This window comes from Poeciliopsis prolifica, unplaced genomic scaffold (assembly GCF_027474105.1).
Source record: "Poeciliopsis prolifica strain line A6 unplaced genomic scaffold, Auburn_PproV2 SCAFFOLD029, whole genome shotgun sequence".
Classification (NCBI taxonomy): domain Eukaryota; kingdom Metazoa; phylum Chordata; class Actinopteri; order Cyprinodontiformes; family Poeciliidae; genus Poeciliopsis; species Poeciliopsis prolifica.
In genome coordinates, this window is record NW_026562404.1 from 150,354 (window position 1) to 172,777 (window position 22,424).

Below are 22,424 nucleotides of genomic sequence, written 5' to 3' on the forward strand. Positions count from 1 at the left end.
AGATAATTGATTTTTTCCCAGCATCGTCATGAATTTAGCTCCATCCATTTTTCAGTCAACTCAAGAAAGGCCACCACTGTCCTTCACTGTGAGGAAAGTGTCTTTTCGAGTCGCCTGCTGACCTGCACCGGAGCTGAGCAACATTAAGTTACTGATTCACTCACAGCCTCCACCAGACTGCTAGCGCTGCCTCTGTTTTGCAGGAAGTGTGAGCAGCTTTCTGCGGGTAGCTGCAGACGTGACGGTGTTTGGCTGCGGCTGGGCAGGCTGTCCTGGCAGTCGGTGTACCAAGAACTTCTCTTCATGGCCCCAGGGATGCTGCCCACACTGCCAGTACTGCGCCAGTCCACCTGAACACAGACATTTCACTCTTTAGCCTTTACAAAATCCACGAGGCAACAGCAGGGATTGGGTTTTTCTTTTAACAACAGCCGAAAACATAAGTTAATAATATTATTTGGTTTCAATGTATGGATAAAGAAGTGATAAGCTTTTGTTACAGTTTAAATTTCTAAACACACATTTTGAATTTCTAAATCTCATGAGTTTCTTTGATGTTTTTAAGACATTGTTTTCTGGGTATCCACAGTATGTCAAATTCAAGACTTTTAAAGACCTTTTTAATGCCATCTTAATCCAATTTAAGACCTAATAGAACTACAAACCCAGGGACTGGTCAAGCATAGATAAAAATGTGGAATTTCCTGGGTTTGTTTGTGGCTCTTGGCAGTGCTGTTTGTGTTTCTGCATATGGCTCTATGCAAAAATTCACCATAGACTGCAAAAAGCTAGCAAGCCTACAAGGGTACATTAGCAGCGAGACACTGGTAGCCTCATCCACTTCAAATCACAGAACGCAATATGGATGACACAAGTCTGACAGGAAATTACATGTATGAGATGAAAAAGTCCCAGACTTTAGACGTCTGTGGACCAGCAGATTTTAACGTTCCATTTCTACAGCAATGCAGACGGTCGATCGGCGCCGACCAGACCTGTATGAGTGGCGTGTAGCAAGGGCCGCAGTCACGGCTGATGGGGGAGGCGGGAGGCGTGGCCCACGAGCGTAGCGACCTGGTGGGAGACAGATGTGGGATCCTGGTGGCGTCCAGACCGGCTACTGCCATCACCTGAACGGGAGCGAGGAGACAAAACAGGTTTCTAACCCCAACATCAGCCACATTTCACTCGTTTCCAACAGGCGTAGGCGTACCTGCTGCTGCATCAGGTGCAGTGGAAGAGTGCATGATGGAGATGGAGGAGCTTCATCTATGCTACTTCTTCTGCGAAGACACTCAAAGCTGAATGTTGGTGTGTTGCAGGCTTAGAGGGAGCAAGAAGTGAAACTCTTTCAAACTCAGGATGTTTGAGGCTGATATTGTCAAAAAGCATATTATTTATTTTATAATGTCAAATGAGAAAGAGGAAACATTTAAGATTTTATACACAGAAATAGCCTAATCAAATATAACATATGCACTGCAATTTTCTACTAATTATTTTAAAATACATAAATTCTATCAAATTAAGGTACTTTGAGTAAAATGTTTACGTATTTGCAGATCTAAAAGATTTCAATCACTCAAACAACTTAATGACAAAAGCATTATTAAAGAGAAAGCAGCTGAACCTTGGGGGGATGGTAAAAACCATCTCCGAGGCGACCGCCGGTCATCCTGGCATATAGGCTGCTTGTCGTCGTCACAGTAACCTTCAGACTCACAGTCGTCCCTGAAAGGGTCCAAATCTCCGTCTGCAGCGTCATGGAAGTCCGACCTGGACAACCTGTCCTTGGTGAGCATGATGTCGTCTTCGTAAAATTCCTCCCCACTGAAGTATTCCCCAGACGCCCGCTCTTCATCGCTGTCCCTGCCGCCTGGCTCCTCTCGGCGAATGGTCGGGTGAAGCGCTCCGCCATTTTTTGACCTGTCAGCAAAATCACACAGACGTTTTGCAATTTTGGTTGTTTAAATTCCATTCATTGTACTGGACCCAGTTTGTTATTTGATTAATGTTTCTTAGAATCTTTCATCTAGATTTTGAGGAGCCCGGCCAAAAAATAAATAAATCTTGGCTTACAGCCCGTCTGCACAAAGCAAATACTGTAGAACAAGAGGCCGGTTTTTACCAGGCTAGATTGAGAGCAAAGATGTCAAATTTTGTCAGCGTGACTCCAAATTCAACCAAAATAGATTTGGCATCAAAAGTTGTGAAGCTCTAAGTTGTACGTCATTTCAGTGGCTGCATTGGTTACATACCTAATATAGGCCTCATAGTAACGCGTCCTGATCCATGTAAAGAAGGACGAGGCGATTCAGGCAGAGAAGAATGGTATAAGCAGAACAATGGAAACAAAAATGTGAAAATGTGAAAGTTTTAAATTTTTTTCAACAGATTCAGTTCTGGATTTTTACACAAGAACTGCAATCCGTACCTTGACAAATTCACTTTACAGGATAAACTGGTCGTAATATTTTACCTCTTAGATGTGTTTTTCAGTTTAGATCAAAATAATAGTTTTTTAAAACTTAACAATGATGTTGGACTGCTACTATTTTGACCAAAACTGTGAATACAGGTGAACTAAAACATAACGCTGTTTCTGTAACCCACCTTGTGGAGTGGGACTTCCACTGCTTGTCATGCAAGCCCCTGCTGTAAGACGTTGATGACTTATTTCTTGCTGAAGACGGGCGACATCGCTGCAATAAACACTTCTGCTGCCTCCCAGAGGACATCGAGAGAAGCGAGGGCACGTTGGCGTTGTTGAGGTTGGCGTTGGAGGGTATTGGGGACTGAGCGGAGGTGGAGTTACAGTGAGGGTAATCGTACAGGTGAGGGGAATGATGATGGTTGTAGTGGATGGGTGAGGAGTTCATCTCCGTCTCTCCTTCCTTGTCGCTGCTGCTGGCTCTCCTGCAAATCTGAGTGGGAGTGCAGTAGATGATCTGTAGGGGGCGCTGCGTGACGGTAGTGGGCTGGGGATGATCCATGCCAACGTGGTTAACATGATTCCCAAAAAGGCCGCCGTTGCGCTTCGAGAAAACAACAGACATTAGCAACAAAAAACAAAGACCAACAAACCAGATTACTTGATTGTAAATTGACTTTTTCTATTGTGAACAGTCTCAACCAACCGTCTTATTTTTAACAATTAGACAAAGCGTACATTAAAACATTAAGGAGACCTATTATGCTTCCTTGAACAAGTTAGTGTATGGGCTGTGCAAAACATATTCAGCACATTTTTACAAAAAATCCTCAGTTTGAGTTTTCACCTCATACTCTGAAATCAGTTTGAGCTTCTTTAGGGATCAGCTGTTTCATGTTTTAAATAGGTTTATGTCACACATATGCAAATAAGTGATGTTGGCCACACCCCCCAATTTAATGTTTTAAATATGAAAATGACTTCAACCAAATGCACACTTGCACAATGAAGCGTCTTTGACCCAAAAAACAACTGGTTGGTTGTTTTTGTGCTTGGTCTGTTTCTACAAGCAAATGGAAGTACAAAAATGTGCAAACAGACAATATTTTGAATAACAGGCCTCCTTTATAACACACATAATTTTTATTTTTGTTTTTTACCGATAAATCTCCTCTTCTTCCTCTCCCGTTGCTTCTACAAGCCCTTCCTCCTGTAGGTCACATGATATGGCTCGGCGAATTTCTGGTCCAATGTCATGCAGGGTGCGCAAGCCGGCCTGCAAAGTAAGAACAGCAACTGTAAGATGTGACAATTATCAATGTAGGGACTAAAATGTGGATTTAAATAATGTTTAAGGAATAGTTTTATAGCTGGGGTGAGTACTATAACTTTAAGGTCACTGTAAAAGTTAAGCCTGACTTTGCAGAATCACTTTAGAAGAGATAACAACCAAAAAATTACTTTGACAAAAGCAGAAAAAACACATTCCTGTGTGGGTGTGTTTGTTCGTCATGGATAATAGCGAGTGTTGATATTTGGAAACCTGCTTGTTTCTTCAGAACTGGCAAAGATTCGTGACCGTTTATGTTTCGGCTGTACAAAGATTTTTTTTTTCTTGAATTTTCATTAAATAGTTAATGTTTAGTTTATCATTGAAAAACTTAAAATACCAACAAATAAACAAATAATCACAATAAATATGTTTTTGTGTAATTAAGAAAAATGATAACTTTGTGACCCACGAGAAAAAGCACCAGACTAAACACACCGATACTACCAAACAGGCCACATGACTCAGTCATTATACGGTTTCCTTGTATTTCTCCAAGGAATCCAAAAGCTGTGCAGCTGATCACTCACAGGGAAAGAGTTTCTCCATCATGAGAACGGGACATGGTGGTGATTGGGGTTCCTCAGAATCTCTCCGATTTTTTTTTCTTTCGTTTTCACGCTATGCTCAAAAGTTCCTTCTCATCAGCAGAGGCAAAAACAAACAAATCTTCTGTTTTAGAGACCAAGCATGCGTCATATTCAGTCAATCATACCCTGGTTGCCGCAGAATACGCTTACTGTAGAGTATCGCTTTCTATTTGAGAAAATAAATTTAAGAAATTACTTTAATGCTCTAAAAATGTTTGTTTCACTTTAATTAAAATAAAATAGAAAATTATTAAAACAAAAACATGTAACTCCACATTTAAATGTACAAAATGTTCTTAAGTGGGGCATTTAAAAGGCACTACATTTAGGAATTAATTTAAATAATATTAATTTTTTTAATTACTTAATTTCTTTAGCGCCCATTCGCAAACCGTTTGAGATACAAACTGTTTTGACTCACCTGCAAAGCCAGAGTGGTGTTCTCCCAAGACCTCCTTCCCACCAGACCTTGCTCTTTGCGCCTCTTGAATTTTCTGAAGTAGTCCTGTATCAGGAAGGTGGCATAGAACTTCCCCACTGTTACCTCGTCATCTAAGTGAACAGACCAAACACACCAGAAGCCTCCCGCATCAGGACCCAAACACCTCAGCGCTGATATTCTGCAGTAAGCCGAGCCGAGGTCAAACACACGACATTCAAAAATACCCTGGAGTCTGAGAGGGACCAGAAGCACGAATGCCTGAATGTGCCTGATGATAGTCGACGCCACAGAGTGAGGGATGCCAAATACAGAAAGTGTGTGTCTAAAGTTAGAGCCATGTGTTGGGGAATGTCCAGTGTGGTCATGTGTTGGTTCTGTCATCTGATTTTAATCCACCAATTCTCCCCGAACATTTTGCAGGACCAACGACACGCTTTGCTCGGAAGTGTCTCCTGAGGAGATACGTAGCTATTTCTAGTTGTGTCTGGCTGACACTTAAAGACGGGGTTTGTGTGTTGTGTTTGTTTCTTCTGCTTACAGCCTGTGTCTGTAATGAAATATGATGCATTTAGAAATGTTAGCAGATTTTAGGCAACGTTAGATATAAAATGAGGGTCCAGACACAATGAAGAATGTACCTGGAGAATAATGTTTACAATTATTAATGCTTACACTAAGCAATAAGTCAGTTTTTCAGAAACAGGTTGAAAATTCTAATTTAATGATCGTTTTGTGTTTGTTTAAAAATATCAATAAAAGCTGGTATGACTGTTCTCGCACACAGTTGTAGGGTATTGTTAATTCCAGTTCTTAAAAATAAATTTAAAGCAATTAAATCCTCTACCAGCATGCCAGAGCTTTACAAAAAAAACTAATATTAGAGGCCAATTAACAGAAATTGCCCATAAATTTCCCTTTATGCATGAATACACTTCATCATCTCTGAACTATTTAATATTATTAAACACCGAAACGGGAAACATTTTAGAGCCATTCAAATTGTCTGTATGACTTTCTCCAGTTTTTGTCTTCAGATATATTTGTACTGTCTGTTTGCCATTTAGTTTGGTGGATCCACAATTGGGCTTTGGCATTTTTCAGACTTATGCAACTTTTTCAAAGTTTTTCAGAACATTTGGGGTTGTAAACAAAATGTTTCCAAAGTACTGAACTGATTCTTTGTACAAAACACTACAGGAGGAGAAGAAGACCAATCTTTGTGCACAATTTCACCAGTCATTTAAGATATCACGCCTGGAAGATTCTACTGCCAAATGATTTACGGTGTTTACACAAAGAAAGATCTAATCATGTGCAAATGCATTTTGAAACTATCCTGTTGCTTCATGTCAGAGAAAAAGACAATTTGTCTGGCATGAATTTTAGAGAAAGAAAAGTCTATGTTTTTTGGGGGGGTTGGGGTTTTACATTTCTTGGAACAACATAATCTGCAGCAGGAAGTGCATGCAACAGCAGAGCACGGGAAAATCAGAGTCGGATCTACACTATCAATCATGAGGGTTTGCAGAATGAACAAAGGATGTTCACCCTGGAGGAAGCTGTGTCTACAGTCTTGTTTATCTGCCATGCAGGGAGGCTCATCAGGTATGAGTCTGATTCCTCAGATAAGCTGTTGCTGAAGCAGAATGGGGAGCAGAGCGGAAAAACAAAACGCAGCTGAAACATGGTGGGTGGTAGAGTTCCTTTCAAAAGTATCACCTTTCTTTGACCCTCTTATTGACAGAATGTGGTCAAGCAAAGGTGACATGTGGAAGTAGACGCTTTAGTGTTTGTTACTTGAATAGTTTGAGAAGAAAAAGCGTCTCTACCTCACCTGAAACAACCAGAAAGAAACTTCAAGAGGCTCTGCTCAGAAAAAGAACCAAGTCATGTGTTTTTAATTTACACTTAAGATAAGTCTTATCTTAAGAAAATATGTCAGTAGTGTTTCAATTAGATATTTTTGTGCAATATATGGCTTAAAGTTTTAAAGTTAGTCATTAAATTTATTGTGAGAAGAGTACATAAGGGACCATCTGTTCTTTTTCTGTACAGAGCTTGTTGAAGTTTTTTTTATTTTTATTTTAAAAAGAGGTATCACTAGTTTCATGCCACCAGACCAAAGCAGAACTACTCCAGAGAGCTCAGGACGGCAGAAAGAGAAGAAAGACAATGCCAGCAACTGAAAGCGGAACAGAGACGCTTCTGTGGAACAGAGACGCTTTGCAAAAAAAGAAAATAAAAAACAAGCACAAGCAAAAGAAAAGAGAAGAAAGAGAGAAGGATTCAGAAATTAAAGCACAAAAACATGCAGCACTCTGACTAACTAAAGCAAACAAAGTGTGGAAGCTGCAAAAACTACTCAGACACAGGAAGTCACTTTAGAGCAGAATGACAAACATGGAGACGTTTCAGACACAGCAGATTTCAAACAGTAAACATTTAAGAAACGAGCGACAATAACCAACAATAAATATATCCAAGTAATTTGGAGCTTTGGAAAAATTAAATGAACCCTTAATTTTTTAATACTGAATTGTAAATAAATGCTCAGAATTGATACGGCAAGCGGTCAAATAATCTATTAGGATTGTGATTTTAAAACTGTGTGGTTTCTCTGCAACACGCCGACAGCTGTTAAATAATTATTAATAAAGGTATGTTTCTTGAGAGAATTACAGAATGAACAATACATTTTAACTAGTGACCCAAATTTAATTTAAAAAAAATAACATTATGAAAGCTGTTTGCTTCTGTTTCCTTTAATCATGTTATGTTATATTTGTTACCCCCCATTCAATGAATGTCATTTTTGTTCCTAACAAAAACTCTGTCTAGTTCAAATTTCTTTCAGCCTGCATTTCACACATTGGCGTGAATTCAAATGACTGGGTCTCAGAAAAGCGTTTTCCTGAGTGTAACGACCACTGACCGCCTGCAGGAGGCACTACTTGATCCAGCAGCTTCATGCTGGTCCTCTTCCAGATCTTCTTGATTACGGCTCTCAGCTCCTCGTTGGCTTGCTCCAAGTTACCTTCAAAGATAGTGAAAATGTTAGAGTGGTAATAATGAGTTCAAGTTAAGATCAGCATCTGATGATGGACTCTAAGCTATTGAATTGGGTGGAATTGAACTCCCTCTGGTGGCATAACATGGATCATGCATCTTTCTACATGAACATCATCACGACAGTTTTCATATTAGTTGTTATTATTCTGCCATGCAGCAATAATCAATGAGAAAATAAAACAGTAAAAATAATTTTGTAGGATTTCGACAACCTGAGCTTGTAGACTCACCCTCAGTCTTTATCTTAAGGGCGGTGCGGACTAAAGCAAACAAGGTGGCGTTAAACATGACGGTCCCGTCACTGTTGAGCGGCATGTTCATTGCCACCAGACGCTGCAGCAGAATTCAAACTTCATATTAATTTAGACGCATCAGTGTAATGGGAGGAGGTTTTTTTTCTGTGAATATGAGGTTGTGAGTTGTATAAACCCACCTTACAGGCGACTCTGTGAGGACAGAGCTTGCCAAAGCCCAACGGAGGCTGGATCCTCCTCAACAAGGTGACCACGTCAAGATGTTTAATCCTACCCCTGGGGACACATTAGGTGAAAAGAAAAGGAATGAACAGGTTTCAAGAATTAAAAAAAAAAAACATTAAGGAACAAATTTTAATCAAAATGTTGGGGTGGGGGTTTTGCCCTTACTTGGCTTCAGGATCATATTCAGACCATATCCTTTTAAATTCATCCAGATGGTGAGGGCCAAGAATGGACCAATCACGAGTCAGATAATCAAAGTTATCCATAATGACCGCAACAAAGAGGTTGATAATCTGAAACAAGAACATCCAGTATTTTTTAACCTTTTCATTGATTGCTTTGCTGTGAAATCTGGTTGACTGCTAGGTCTGTGGTAAACACGAGGGGCAATGGAAGTGGCGAGACAACCAGAGGGGTACCAGAAAGGCGCAGAGCATGTAGAAACTGATGAAGTAGATTATAGCAAAGTTGCTGCCGCAGGTTCTCTCCTCTCCCGGGTTGTAGTCGGACTCTGAGTCGCACAGCTTCCCCGGCAGACAGGCCAGCATGATCTCCTGCCACGCCTCCCCTGTTGCACATCTGACACGGAATAAGAAAAGTGACTGAGACAGCCGCGACACATTTAATCTGTATTGATAATGATTGTGCCAACTAAAGTTGCAAAACCTGAACAGCATGAGGACGGCTTGGGGAAAGGTTTGAAAGTTGTTGTTGCGGTTGATTTGGGTTCCGTCCACCATTGCTATTTTTCCAAACACCTAAAAACAGAATCTGCTAAAGTAAGATTCAAAAGCTACAGAAACAGATATAATCTTATTAAAAAGTAGGGTTTTTGGAACTGGCCATGCAAGGAAGGAGAAAGTTTTTCCAAGCATCTGTTTACACATCAGACAAGATTACCTGCATCCCGATGACAGCATAGATGAAGAACAGCATGGCTATCAGGAGGGCAACATATGGAAGAGCCTATTGTGGAATGAAAAAATTTAAAAGTATTATTGTTTTCTGCAACGTATATCGAAGTTGTTAAAGTTTTTGGCTAAGCAAACAGACAAAATACTATGGAGTGACAAATTTAGACACAAATTGCAGAGATATTTTGCATGGCTGGACACTTGATACCAGATTTGTAGCAATAAGTGTTCATGCTAATCTTGGTAGCTATGTTTGACTTTTACAAGATCCTAGTGGTGTTTCAGAAAATACCTTCTTTTAATTATTTGTATAACCTAGGGAAAATTATTAACTTCCTTTTGCATTCACCTGAGGACAGGTGTAATTTCAGTCTACTGGAGCTGAGGGAGGGTTTAGATAAGAATGCAGCGCTCCTCCATTTTCAATGTGTTGAAGTTCTTTGTCAAAGTTTTAACGCTGAGCCAGAAACAATGATTTCCAGACTCCATGTGAGAAACTCTGTGACAGCCCAACTCTGTCCAGTTAGCACAGAGCAGACTAAGCCCCTGATTGCGAGACTTCAAATACTTTTTCCCAACTCTGCATGCTCTAAGACTTCACCTGGAAAGACTTGATGAAGGTCCACAGCAGAGTCCTGATTCCTTCCCCTCTGCTCAGGAGTTTGACCAGTCGCATCACCCTGAACAGGCGGAAGAAGGTGATGGAGATGCGAGCGCTGTCCTCTGTGTTCTGGTTGTGAAGAGTAAACCAACCAATAAGAAAACGATACATGCTTGTTCCGCAGTATTCGCGGCTTCGCATTACTCATTCATTCATGCAGTCAGTGATACATGCACCCATTCAATATGCATGAATGAACCAAAAATGAGCAAAAACCAACAAGGAGGTGGATCCAAAAGCTGTTAAGTGTTATTATTGTCCTGCTTTATGACAACAACCAACCTGCATGCAGTCTTACTGAGAGTTACACCGCATAGCATTAACACACCTGGATGACTTGCACACAATGGCTGATTAAAACAGACAGAATATCCCAGAAATACAGGCTAAACAAACCATGACTTAAAACTAAAACATGAGGATTAGCCTGGCTTTGAACTAAACAAACATATCACACTTAAACAGAAATGGTTGGCGACCTGTCTTTAAGGACTTGAGTCAAACATTTTCAATGTATAACAAAAACCATCTCCGTGTTATCCTGTGTGCCATCATGCCATGCGCCGGACAAGATGAGATGCAGGGTCGAAGTGGAACTTATGCCAAAATGCAACAAACCAGAAAGAGCCATAACAAGACTGTCACAGTGAGGAATACCGACAATTCATACACAAACTTAACTTGCAACCATTTCTATAATTCATAAAAGCATCTTATTGATTTTCAAACAATCTCTCGACAAAAACTGTCACAACAGAACGATGTGGATGCTTTTGCTTTCAGATGACAACAGAGGGATGATGTTCTTGACAAAGAGTGGGGCTTATTCTTACCCCTGGATCCTCTATCACCTTCACAACAGGAATGGCTGCCGACTTGAAACCAGAAGTCTAACGTTAATCCCAGTTGCAGCTGCACAGCTTCAAACCATTTTTACACTACTTTTGTTTTCTACAACATGTTTTCACATTCATGACAGGCAGAAAACATTTACAATTTATCTGAGAGAACTTCGTCAGCAAAGTAAAGCTTCTTATGCAAAAGCTTTGACACATCCAGAGGAACACCAAATGTGTAAAAATGCCTTTTATTCCCCTTAAACCTTATCACACTTTGTGATTATGCGCTTAATTATACTTCACTGGAATCTTGACCAACACAAAGTAATGCTGAGGTGAAAGAAAAATAATATCATTATTGTTTGTTTGTTTTTACAAATTATGTATTATTTATCTGTATGTAGGCGACACAACAAGAGTGTGGAAGAATTTGTTCTGTTAAGATTAAACTAAAATGTAACTTAAGACTTAAACTGCACATCATCCCCATGGCGAAGCATGACAGTGTTAGCATCATGATGTTGGGATGCTTTTCTTCAGGATGCAGGTCAGAATTGGTAAGAGGACGGATGGAGCTATTTTCCTTTCAATTAATAATTATACGCCACCTGCAGTTTATCGTTTCAGATTCTATTAAAATCCTATTGAAAAGTCTGAGGTTGTAATGTGACAAAAGGTGAAAACGTTAATGAGGTGTCAGCAACCTTTACAAGGCAGCGGATTACAGAAAACACATGCATATCACAAACTTATGAGTAAAAACATTTCATGAGGTGAAAAACGTAAAACAAGACCCAAATTATGTCCCGGCTTTTGGTCAATAACTAACTATGTGTCATGAAATGCAGGCATGCTCTCGTGAAACATTCACAATTCTTTCTGTAGAATTTATTTTTCTACACTAAAAATTGTGTAAAAATTGTCTGCAGTGTGTTTATTCCCCCCGACCACTCACTCAGGATGAACCAACATTTAGCTGCGAACAAGCTGGAAAGAAGCTGGAAAGAAGCATGAAACCAGCGCTAACATGAGTCACAAACCAGGACATGGAGCGACCTTGCAGCAGCAGCAGCAGCAGCAGCAGCGCTGAACATTGTTGCTTTTTGAAGGGAATGCAAACATAAATGCTGATAGCAAGTAAGACAGTTGAGTGCAGCTGCATTCAAAGACAATTGTTCAAAAGAACAACAACATGGAGTTTGAACAGATGCGTCAACGACTTATCATCGCCTCTCTTTTTTTAAAACAAACAACTGGATGGATATCTATGCGTATGTGTGTAAAATCTGCTGCTAACGTTGTGAAAATCCAATAAAAACAAGAAGAAGGTTGTGTTCTTGGATGCATCTTTGATGCTAAAACAAGGCGCTCCTGCAGGGAACGACACGGTAAAGACGTGTGAGAGATGATTACTTACATTGATCTCAGTGATGGCAATGTCAACCACGCTACCCACAACAATTAAGGCATCAAAACGTGTTCCATGCATCAGCAAAATAGTTCTGCAAGCACAAGCAACAGAGACACACAGAAAAGAGGATAGACAGAGACAAAAAAAGCAGGTAGGAAGAAAAGGTAAGAAAGGAGAGACGTTTGACAGATAGAAAGTACATCAAAAAGTTGAGCTTCAGTAAGACAGGATGACAGTCAGAGTCGTCCTGTCAGAGTTTGTGGGAGCACATGCCTTTAAAGTTCAGCAGTAGTTCTCCAATTATTGTCATAAATCCTTTTTTTGTCTGTTTATATGACTGCTGAAGCTAAAAGAACAAAACGAGAATAAAGCAAAAACATTTTGGTTTCATAAGTATGATTTCCGTCACTGTAATTGCAGCTTTTTACAGTGACCGACAATCACTGTCGGGAACACACTGAATTTTCACATGCGGTTAAAGATTGACACACAAAAAGCCTTTATGTTTACATACTGGCCCACACAAAGATAGGACAGGAAGGAAAGGACAGGAAAAAGGAGACAGGTTTAGGAAGGATTCAAAGAAAAGCAGTAACATCTGAAGGAGCAGGAAGAGGGACTGACAGAGCTGCACATGACGTCTTTCTACCTGGCTGAGTATGATGTCGACTACACTGCCGATCACCACTAGAGCATCGAAGACATTCCAGGCGTCCCCGACATAGCCCTGAATACGGTGACGTACACAACCAGCAGGGCGGGGCAGAGGCAGGGCACAAGGGGAGGGAGCATAAGGTACGAGGAAAAGGCAAAGTGAGGGCTGAACATCAATCTATGGGGGTGGGGTATAAAACGTTTTCTAACAGGAGGAAGCAGAGGGGACAAGATGAGACACTTACTCTGGGTTTGAAGGCAATGAGCTTTAGGATCATCTCCACTGTGAAGACTCCTGTGAAGACCATGTTGAGGATGTCCATGGCGTAGTTAAACAGAAGAGACTGGCCATGGTGCTGAGGGGACACAAGCTGACCATTAGAGGCATTTATATGACACTGTTACAGCCACAAGCCGATCAATGCAAACGCAAGCGCTGAATTTTTAAGAAAGTTTTTCTTTTTATAAATTTTACAAAATGTAGAATGTTTTTTATTTTTCGGCCTAAAACAGAAAAGTATATTCTTCTGTTGAAACGCCTTAGTGAAAGTCCAGATCTTGTTTTTGTCTCAAGATATAGAAAGCTGCTGGAAGAGACATAATCCAAAAGACTTGCAGCTTTGATTACAGCAAGAAGTGGTTCTAGAAAATGGAACTCATGCATGATGAATACAAATGCATTTATATGGAGATTAAACTTCTAAAGTCAGCACTGGATTTTTATTCATGAGAATCACAATAATCAGGGCAGAAGCATATGCTTTGTGCAAATCATGCAACTTTTCCTTTTTTGGTTCATAATGTGTCACTTTGTGGTCACAATAAAACCCCAACAAACAGTACTTCTCATGGAGGCAATGTGACAAAATGTGAAGAAGTTCAATATAAATTCAAGTGTTTTAAATTAGGGTGATAAATCCTGCCAGGAGAACTTACCTGAATAGCCAGACACAGCGTGTTGAGAATGATCAGGACAAAACATGACGTACTCAAAGCCAGTGGAGTTGACCACATACCAGAACTTGTACTGGTAGGGATTTTTGGGAATGTAGCGGCGCAGAGGACGAGCTTTCAGTGCGTACTCCACACACTGGCGCTGTAGCGGTGTTGAGGGTGTTGCAAAGGAACAGAGAGACAAACAGGCTCCTGAGCGAAAACTAGACTACGGATTCCTGAGGCCGATTGTTCAGCAGCCACCGACCTGGTTCTTGTCCAGTCGCAGTTCTTGTACTCCTTCTCTCCCTGTTCCTGGAAGGTAACGATGACGAAACCAACGAAGATGTTCATCATGAAGAAGGCGATGATGATGATGTAGATGATGAAGAAGATGGAGATCTCGATGCGGTAGTTGTAGATGGGGCCCAAGTTCTCCCTGTTGGAGTCGATGGCCTTGTACAGCAGACTGTGGGGACAAACGCGATCCAGTTACAACACAGAGCGTAACCTGCTTTAATCACATAAAATCTTCAGCAACAACTAGATAAATACATGCATTCACAGACACCATCAGCCGTAAATATCCCTTTGCTCAGGTTTTTGAACTGACAGTGGACCAATACTCACGTGGGCCAACCCTCAAAGGTGGAGACAGTGAACAGGGCCATCATGGCCATGAGGACGTTGTCAAAGTTGAAGTCGCTGTTGTACCAGATCCTCTCCCTCACCATGGGCAGAGCCGTGTCCGTTGTTGTAAAGAATGTATGTCCCCCTATTTTAAAAAAACATCTTTAGACACTTAATGTACAAGCACAACACTGTCCGAATCTTTCAAACTTCTTCTTGTTTTTCATTATTTGCTTCCAGGCAGCAAGATATTCTCACAATAGTTTACAATGGCTTTGATAGTTTTTAAGCTTTCTGAAGGTCTTTCGTCAAACTTGTTTCAACTTTTGGCAGCTTGTCTATTCATTTCCTGTATTTGCCTTTGAGCTGAATGTCACCACATGTCCAAGGTCTGCATAGACAAGTGTGAGGGTAGATAAACAGAGGACAAGTACAATAAAAAAAAGGAAAAAGGAAAGTTTAAAAACAACTACAGCACTGAAACGATGTTATCTTCAAAACATAATAATTTTCAAATAAAATTTTAGCAAAGACCTGAACGATTCATCAGCCCAGCTGATAATATGATACAATTTTCTGTTGTTCAGGAACACTGACGCTTAAATGATACAGCTTGTATTATTTAAGGACTTTACAATAAGACATTTAAAGGTCCAATTTAAAATCGGCTCTTTGCCAAGTTCCCTTGACAATGGACCAGGACAGACCTCGATTTTAGCTTCTTCTTTTTTCCCTTTTTTTTAAACAATTTTCAAACAAAACATATTTAGACTGTCTCTAATAAAATACTAAATTATTATGCTAACAATTAGGCAGGAAAAAAGCCAAAGGCAAAATCATATCTTGCTCCTTGGAAGCAAAAATGAAGTCAGAAGCTGTGACCCAGAAAGAGATGAGAAGAACTAACTTGCACTCATCTGGGCTGGACTTTGCATCATCTGTGCACCGGTAGAATTTACCCTAAAAATGACAAGGTGAGACAACAGGGTCTTACTTAAAATAACATTATGGCACAGATTTCATGCCTGGTTTTGTGCTCTTGTACCTTGAAGAGCTGCACTCCGATGCAAGCAAACATGAACTGCAGGAGGGTGGTGACAATCATGATGTTGCCGATGGTTCTGATGGCCACAAATACACACTGCACCACGTGCTGCAGAGGAACCAAGTTATGAACTGTCAGTTCAAATACACAGCTGCACCAGAAACAGAGCCACAGGCAATCACAAGAACACAGGGAGAACCAGACACACTCATGGGGAGAAACACACAGGCGTCAGGCCTCACTGAGTGTCTGTTTTTACTTTCAGTCCTTTGGCTCTGTTGATGGCCCTGAGCGGACGGAGGACCCGCAAAACACGGAGGATCTTCACCACTGAGATCGCAGAAGACCTGCAGGGGGCGGTACAAACAATACAAGTTGAGATCTTCTGAAAACCTACTCTGCAAATCAAGTGACCTTGTCATAATCTATTCTGATTTTCAGGACCAACAGGAGAGAAGACACGTTCGTGTTCAACTTCAAGAAATATCTACCAGGCAAAAATGTGATTTTCACCAAGAAAGACAAATCATTTATGCAGCGAGATGGGAGGATACATACTGAATGCCAAAGGAGACGAGAGACACGCCGACGACCAGCAGGTCTAATAGGTTGAAATAGTTCCTGCAGAATGCTCCTTTATGCAGGAACGCTCCAAATGCCGTCATCTGAACAAAGACGAGAGAAATATTACACCAAAATTTACACACAGAGACACAAACACAAAGCAGAGAAAACAACAGCTTGACCTGGGCTAATTTTTAAACTTAAGAAACAGTAGATTTTGTTTTTTTATTATTCTTACATATTTTATATGCGGTTGGATAAAGCTGTGTTATGTAACTTTTATAAATAATAAGTTTTTTACATATTTCTTGACACTGTTACTATGTATTGACAGTATGGTTTGAGACAGATAATTCAGCTCCCTTTGCTCCCAGTGCAAACTAAAAATGACCAATCAGAGCCGGGAAGCAGGTCTTAGCGCTGTCAATCACTGTGCTGTGTGGTGCTACTCATCCTCCCTTTCCTCCGGTTACATAATCTTATTTTTCAAGCACATTCAGTATATTCCACAATTCTTTTGTTAGGTTTATTCAAAACTGAATGTGAAACTGAGTAAGTGATACCACTCATGGTATTTAGTATAATCTGAATGAATGTATTGTTGATTTTTACAAATTTATAATCAATCCTGGACCAATTGCAGCAATATAGCAATATATTTATATAGCAAGTTTATAAAAAGTTATGGTTTTGAAACCAGTACTGCAATCTAATTGTTTTTTAGGGAAAGTTTTAACAAGAAGCCAACTAAAGTTCAAAAGCTTTGTTGAAGCATAGAGTGAACACAGCACAGTGTTGTTGCAACCCCTGTATTATCTGTTATGTCATTGTTTTTGTAGCAGCATTTTTTCCCATAAAGTAGTCAAGTCATGCTGTACTTTTTTCACACTTTTGTGTAAATACTGTGAAGCCTAGAAATTTCTGAACAAGTTTAACATACAGTGAAAATGTCATTCTGGTCCATGCTTTATCCACTTTGCTAAACAAATGCATTTAAATTGAAAACATACAGATATGCATGCATGTGCAGTTCTGCACACACACACAGTGACAGACACATGTGAGCTACAAACAATGCAAAATATTGACACATGACAAGGAGAGCAGATTAATCCTAACAATGCAACACACATATCTTGGTATGGGCGATTAATCTACAGCCTTTGCAAAGGAGAGTTACCTGACATGCAGCGAGAAACGAGACAGGGGAAGAACTGAACAGTGACTGTGATTACCGTCGATTATTTCTGAATGTTGAATCATTATTTTTATTATCTGGGAAAAAAGCTAGAAAAAGAAAAAAAAACACTGACTAATATTTAATCAGGCGTTAAAGCAAGTCAGTGCTTCGTCACAAAAAGTTTTTTTTTTTAAATAGAAAAATGTGAAACTACTATAATTTCTATTTTTTGTTAGTTTTTTTTTTTTTTAACGTAAAAACTCTGTGATAATTATGGACAACACTGTGGCTAGAGATGGTTAGAAAACGTTGTCCATGAAGCAAAACGTGTTTTTGACAGACAAGGAGAGTAAAAAAAAAAACGACGTAAAACACAAAATTTCCGTATTGTAGTGTTGGGACAACACAACGAGCAGGCGGCCATTACTTTCCTAACATTAAAAATAAAAAAACGACGAGAGGAAGGACATTTGCAGCAAGCTGAGAGGTGATGTTGAGGCGCCACGACAGTCGCCGTTGTTTACCTTAATAATGATCTCAAATGTAAACATACTAGTGAAGACATAGTCTGCATAGCCTAGGATCTGAGAAGGCAATCAGAGTGACATAAGCACGCAGGGTTACTGAAGCTCTACCCAACACAGCACAGCACAGCACACACAGGACATTTACCTTCAACAGGATCTCAACAGTAAAGATTGCGGTGAAAGCATAGTCAAAATAACCAAGTATCTGCAAAAAGCAATGCACAAGTTCAAGTCATTGCAGGTGAACACATAAAGTGGTCTATTAAACACTTGTTGCTGCAAGATAATGTTGTTCAGACATACAAAACAGAAGCAAATCTCCAAATAGTGAAGCTGAACTGGGTAACATCTGAAGGTGGAAGCTGTTTTTATGATCAGTCACTTCAACAGTCATAGTGGAGAGGATGAAGTGTGGAGATAGAGGCTTGATTTTAGTTCCTGTCTGGAATCACTGCTGGGAGGAAAGGTCTGTGCAGTGATTTCAGGAGAGACAGATTAACTTTCTCCAATGCACAGCACGAAAACCCCAATGTTATTTATGACGTGTTCCTGTCACAAACCACCAAATCTGAGACCTGACGTCTCCTCGGACCGTCCATCCTGGTGGAATCGGCTAATAATACCTGTCAGGTCCAATCACACCTCACAGGCTTCCCCATTCTGGCTTCCTCTCATTTTTAGGATCAAATTAAATTCTTATTTTTAAGGGTTTAAAAGCCACTATGTCTATCAAAGCTTTTACACTATACAACTATTTCGTTATAGTTACATTTTTCACCCCTTTTTAGAAAATAAAAAACATCTGCGATTTTGGGGTTTGTCAGGTTCCAATCAGAAACTTTGCATTATCCGTGCTGCATTAGCATGTGGTGATGATATTTACCACCTAGTTACTGCTGCTCTATTGCAATGAGATATCTTTTCATTCTGCATCAAATGTAATCAAGTGCAGAAAAAAGTCTACTCAATGAGTAACTTTGCCGGGCAAAGTGTGAATGCATGACTGTGGATATTTAACAGCTAACTAATGATTGTAGTCCTAGGATATTCTGATAATATTTAAAACTGATCATATTTTCCTGAAGGTTCCAGTTATCATTGGGATCATCCCACATTCAGGATCACCAAGTGCAACTTGCTGCGGTTCAGAGAAATACAAAAACCCATCATCACACCACTGGTTGAAATTCAGAAGTGACTTCCTTTAATAAGGAAGAAAGCATTTTGAGGGGAAAATGTATTATTAAATATTTAGACATAAAAGAGACGAGCAATCTGGCCATGTATGTTGTTTTGAGAATATATAACATACTTTTGCCTCTCAAATGAAACATTCATGTCAATGTAATGAACAACAGTCTAAAGACGAGGCTCAACCCGGCTGTGTTTCTCCTGGCGTGTGGTAAAGTCCTCTGTGGAAAAGACTCTTCATTAGCTACAGTTAGCATGTGAAGCTTCCCTCACACAGGTCGATGTGGCTTTACGTACAATGTTGCGAGCGGAGAAGTTGCGGATGGGGTCCTCGGCCGCCAGGGAAACGGAGCTGAGCATGATGAAGACCAGGATCAGGTTGGTGAAGATCTGATGGTTGATGAGCTTATGGCAGAGCACACGAAACCTGCAGAAACAGAGCAGACAGAAAATATCAGACTGCTACATTTTAGGTTTCCTTTTTCTCTGTTGCACCTAAAGATTTCAGATTTTTTTTGTTTTTTGAACAGAGAAAGTGCCTGTTCTGACTCCAACTCACGAGTTGGTGCTGCTGAAGATGAAAAACGCACTGCCCTCCGGGATGGGTGGCGTCTTCTCCTTCATGGTGAGTTCAGAGAGTCGCTGGATCCGGGGGCCCGGCGGGGCTTCAGGGAGGTTCCCATGATCATCATCTTCATCACCTGTACAACAGCAGCTCAGTATCATAATGATGTTTATTGCTTGCACCATAATAGAACTGCCTAAATAAAAAAATATAAACATGTTTAATCACAAAAGTAAATATTATTTATTTCTTTGCTATATTGATTGTATTTCTGACAAACTCTGTAAAAAGAAAAGAAAATCTGCATCTATTTCCCTTTATTTTTACATTTCCTGCTGCTTTTTTTTCTTAATTTAATTATGTTTTCCATTTTATGTGCATTATTTGTTTTTATTCATTTCATTTCATTTCCTCACAATTATTTCATTCTATGTTTTCTCAGTTTCTTCTTCCTTTATCTTATATTTCCTGGTGCATTTTGTCAAAAAGGTATAATATCAGTTACATGTTTAGGTGATACCAGTGGATAACTCCTTTGACAGTACATTAAAAACTATAAATTCAATTCTGCTTAAACTTGATTAAAGTGACATTTCAAAATGGTTCTTTCTGAAAAATAAAAAGGACAGAGATTTGTGGTTTAAACATTATTCCCATATATTGTTAAACTCAAACCAGCTAAGCCTCATCTGCTAAACAAGCTTCTTCACCTGGTGAGTCGACGGTGGTGTACGATTCTTTGTCCCCCTCTAGCAAGGCCTCCGTTGGCATCTAGAAGATGTTTAGCAAAAAAATTTTTTACAGATTACTTCATACAAAAAAGAAAAATATCTAACATTAACAGAGTAGTGCTGGGATTATCTAATTTATGTAAGAGAGCTCCAGCTAATTTGCTTTTTACCGTTGTTTTTCCGTCTTCTGTTATTTCAATCCTCTTCTTCTCTGTGTTTGAGTCCCTGTTGGCAATGAATAAAGTTTAAAACCTCCAATGTATTTTTTCTTTCTTTTTGCAGATGGATTTTTTTTTTTAAAACTGTCAAATGAAAGCTTGTTGAACCATACTTAGCACTATTCTTTCTCTTTTTGGCCTCTTCTTCCTCTTTCTGTGCCGTGTTGAGGCTCTCCGCGTCAGCCAGGTTATCAACAGCGATGGCCAAGAACACATTCAGCAGGATGTCTGATCGAGCGAGTTACAGAATAAACAAAAACACTTACCAACATTTTAAAAACGTCGACTAAAAATCTCCACAGGCTTCACGGAAATAGATCAGTTCAGTTAAATGAGCTGTTTTCAATTTGGTAAAGTTGTAATTTCATCTAAATGTCTGTGACCGAATATAAAAACACACTTAGATTTGTATTTGTAACGAATTCAACAATCATTCGTCACTTTCCTTCCACTTTACAGTTACTCTTTACTTTGTGTTGGTCTGTCACAGAAAGTCCTAATTTAAAACAATTTGTGTTCATGTTCAAACTCAAAAACCTTAGCGGGTGTAACTCGTGTTTCAAGGCACTCTCTCGGCGATGTGAGTGATTGTGTGATTGCATTGAGTAGGATACAGTTTCCACAGATGAAGAGGATGATGAAGTAAATGCAGACCACCATGCCAGAGGACGCCGGACCACCGTACGCCATGATGCCGTCATACATCACGGTGTTCCAGTCCTCGCCTGTCAGGATCTGGTGAAAAATATTAGGAGAATAACACCGAAGCACCTGATTCTGGTCGAACCGCATTAATCGCAGTAATTAATCCCAGATATTGAAAACGAATGTCAGACTGGAATATGATATGCTTGATATGTGATAAAACCCTCGGTTCGTCTCTGATTCTCGCAAACACAAACCTGAAACACGGTGAGGAGGGCCTGGGGAAAATTATCAAATGTGCTTCTTTTGGTCACCGTCTCATCAAAGTTGAATTTTCCCCCGAAGAGTTGCATGCCCAGCAGGGAGAAAATAATGATGAAGAGGAAGAGCAGCAGCAGCAGGGAGGCGATGGACTTCATGGAGTTGAGCAGAGAGGCCACCAGGTTACTCAGAGACGCCCAGTGACTGAAGAAGACAGAGACAGAATTTAACTCTCCTGCTTTCTTTTTCCCCTTTTTCCTTTCTCTATTACTTTTCTTATAGAGAGAAATAAATTTATATGCCATTTTGAGTTTTTTTATTTCTGCTTTTATTTGTGCAGCGGTCTTTAGCCTTCATGACATGAACAAATATTAGCGTGAAATATGCTTACCGCGTAACTTTGAAGATCCTGAGGAGCCGTACGCAGCGCAAAACCGAGATCCCCAGTGGAGACATGATGGCCAGCTCCACCAGGATGGTCTCCACGATTCCTCCACACACCACAAAACAATCAAAGCGGTTGAACAGCGACACGAAGTAGGCCTGGAGCCCCAAACTGTACATCTTCACAAGCATCTCCAGAGTGAACAAAGCCAAAAGAACCTTATTGGCCACTTCTGGAGCAGAAAGAGAGAAAAACAGAGGAATGCTTTTTGTAGAAATATAACGGCTGTAGTATATTGAATTTCAACTTGGTAAAAGTAAAGCAAACAGAATGTAAAAAGTAAAACAGACACCTTGTACTTCTGTTAGCCATTCGGGCTGGTTGTAGTGCTCTGACGCGATGGTGAGGGTGTTGAGGAACACCAGGATGATGACGAGCCAATAAAACGTCACGGATTTCACGGCCGCCCTGCACTTCCTGCGGCAGAAGCGGTTCCACCGTCGCCACTGCCGACTGACAGAGGATCAGTTTGAGATATTTTCTCCGTCAGCTTGGAAAATCTAAAGGGAAACGTTACGATCTACCCAACATGCAAAAGGATCATTTGTTGTTGAGGTCAAGGAATTATATCACGGCAAATACGAGAGGATCAAAACCGATCAGGAGCAGACGGCTGGATTTTTGGTCAACATGGATCAGTGTTGAATTGCTGGTGAGCCGTCAGGGAAA

At 40.1% G+C, this 22,424-nt stretch overlaps 1 protein-coding gene across 1 annotated transcript in view; it reads right to left on the reverse strand.

Moving 5' to 3' along the window:
• LOC129372579 (voltage-dependent L-type calcium channel subunit alpha-1D-like) overlaps positions 1-22,424 on the reverse strand; it is a 69,085-nt gene that overhangs the window by 4,635 nt on the left and 42,026 nt on the right. Inside the window, 43 exon segments of the mRNA XM_055049997.1 lie at positions 165-350; positions 996-1,130; positions 1,214-1,323; positions 1,631-1,926; positions 2,259-2,285; positions 2,614-3,035; position 3,428; positions 3,592-3,707; positions 4,773-4,903; positions 7,726-7,827; positions 8,093-8,195; positions 8,296-8,392; positions 8,507-8,634; positions 8,761-8,920; positions 9,008-9,099; positions 9,242-9,307; positions 9,857-9,985; positions 10,750-10,791; positions 12,173-12,229; positions 12,231-12,257; positions 12,816-12,893; positions 13,066-13,176; positions 13,757-13,798; positions 13,800-13,916; positions 14,022-14,038; positions 14,041-14,222; positions 14,384-14,503; positions 14,505-14,528; positions 15,291-15,343; positions 15,429-15,536; positions 15,688-15,775; positions 15,987-16,093; positions 17,697-17,756; positions 17,845-17,904; positions 19,188-19,317; positions 19,450-19,591; positions 20,166-20,226; positions 20,357-20,411; positions 20,518-20,632; positions 21,019-21,139; positions 21,307-21,514; positions 21,702-21,927; positions 22,048-22,208. Of these exon segments, the coding sequence (XP_054905972.1) occupies positions 165-350; positions 996-1,130; positions 1,214-1,323; positions 1,631-1,926; positions 2,259-2,285; positions 2,614-3,035; position 3,428; positions 3,592-3,707; positions 4,773-4,903; positions 7,726-7,827; positions 8,093-8,195; positions 8,296-8,392; positions 8,507-8,634; positions 8,761-8,920; positions 9,008-9,099; positions 9,242-9,307; positions 9,857-9,985; positions 10,750-10,791; positions 12,173-12,229; positions 12,231-12,257; positions 12,816-12,893; positions 13,066-13,176; positions 13,757-13,798; positions 13,800-13,916; positions 14,022-14,038; positions 14,041-14,222; positions 14,384-14,503; positions 14,505-14,528; positions 15,291-15,343; positions 15,429-15,536; positions 15,688-15,775; positions 15,987-16,093; positions 17,697-17,756; positions 17,845-17,904; positions 19,188-19,317; positions 19,450-19,591; positions 20,166-20,226; positions 20,357-20,411; positions 20,518-20,632; positions 21,019-21,139; positions 21,307-21,514; positions 21,702-21,927; positions 22,048-22,208 (4,813 nt within the window).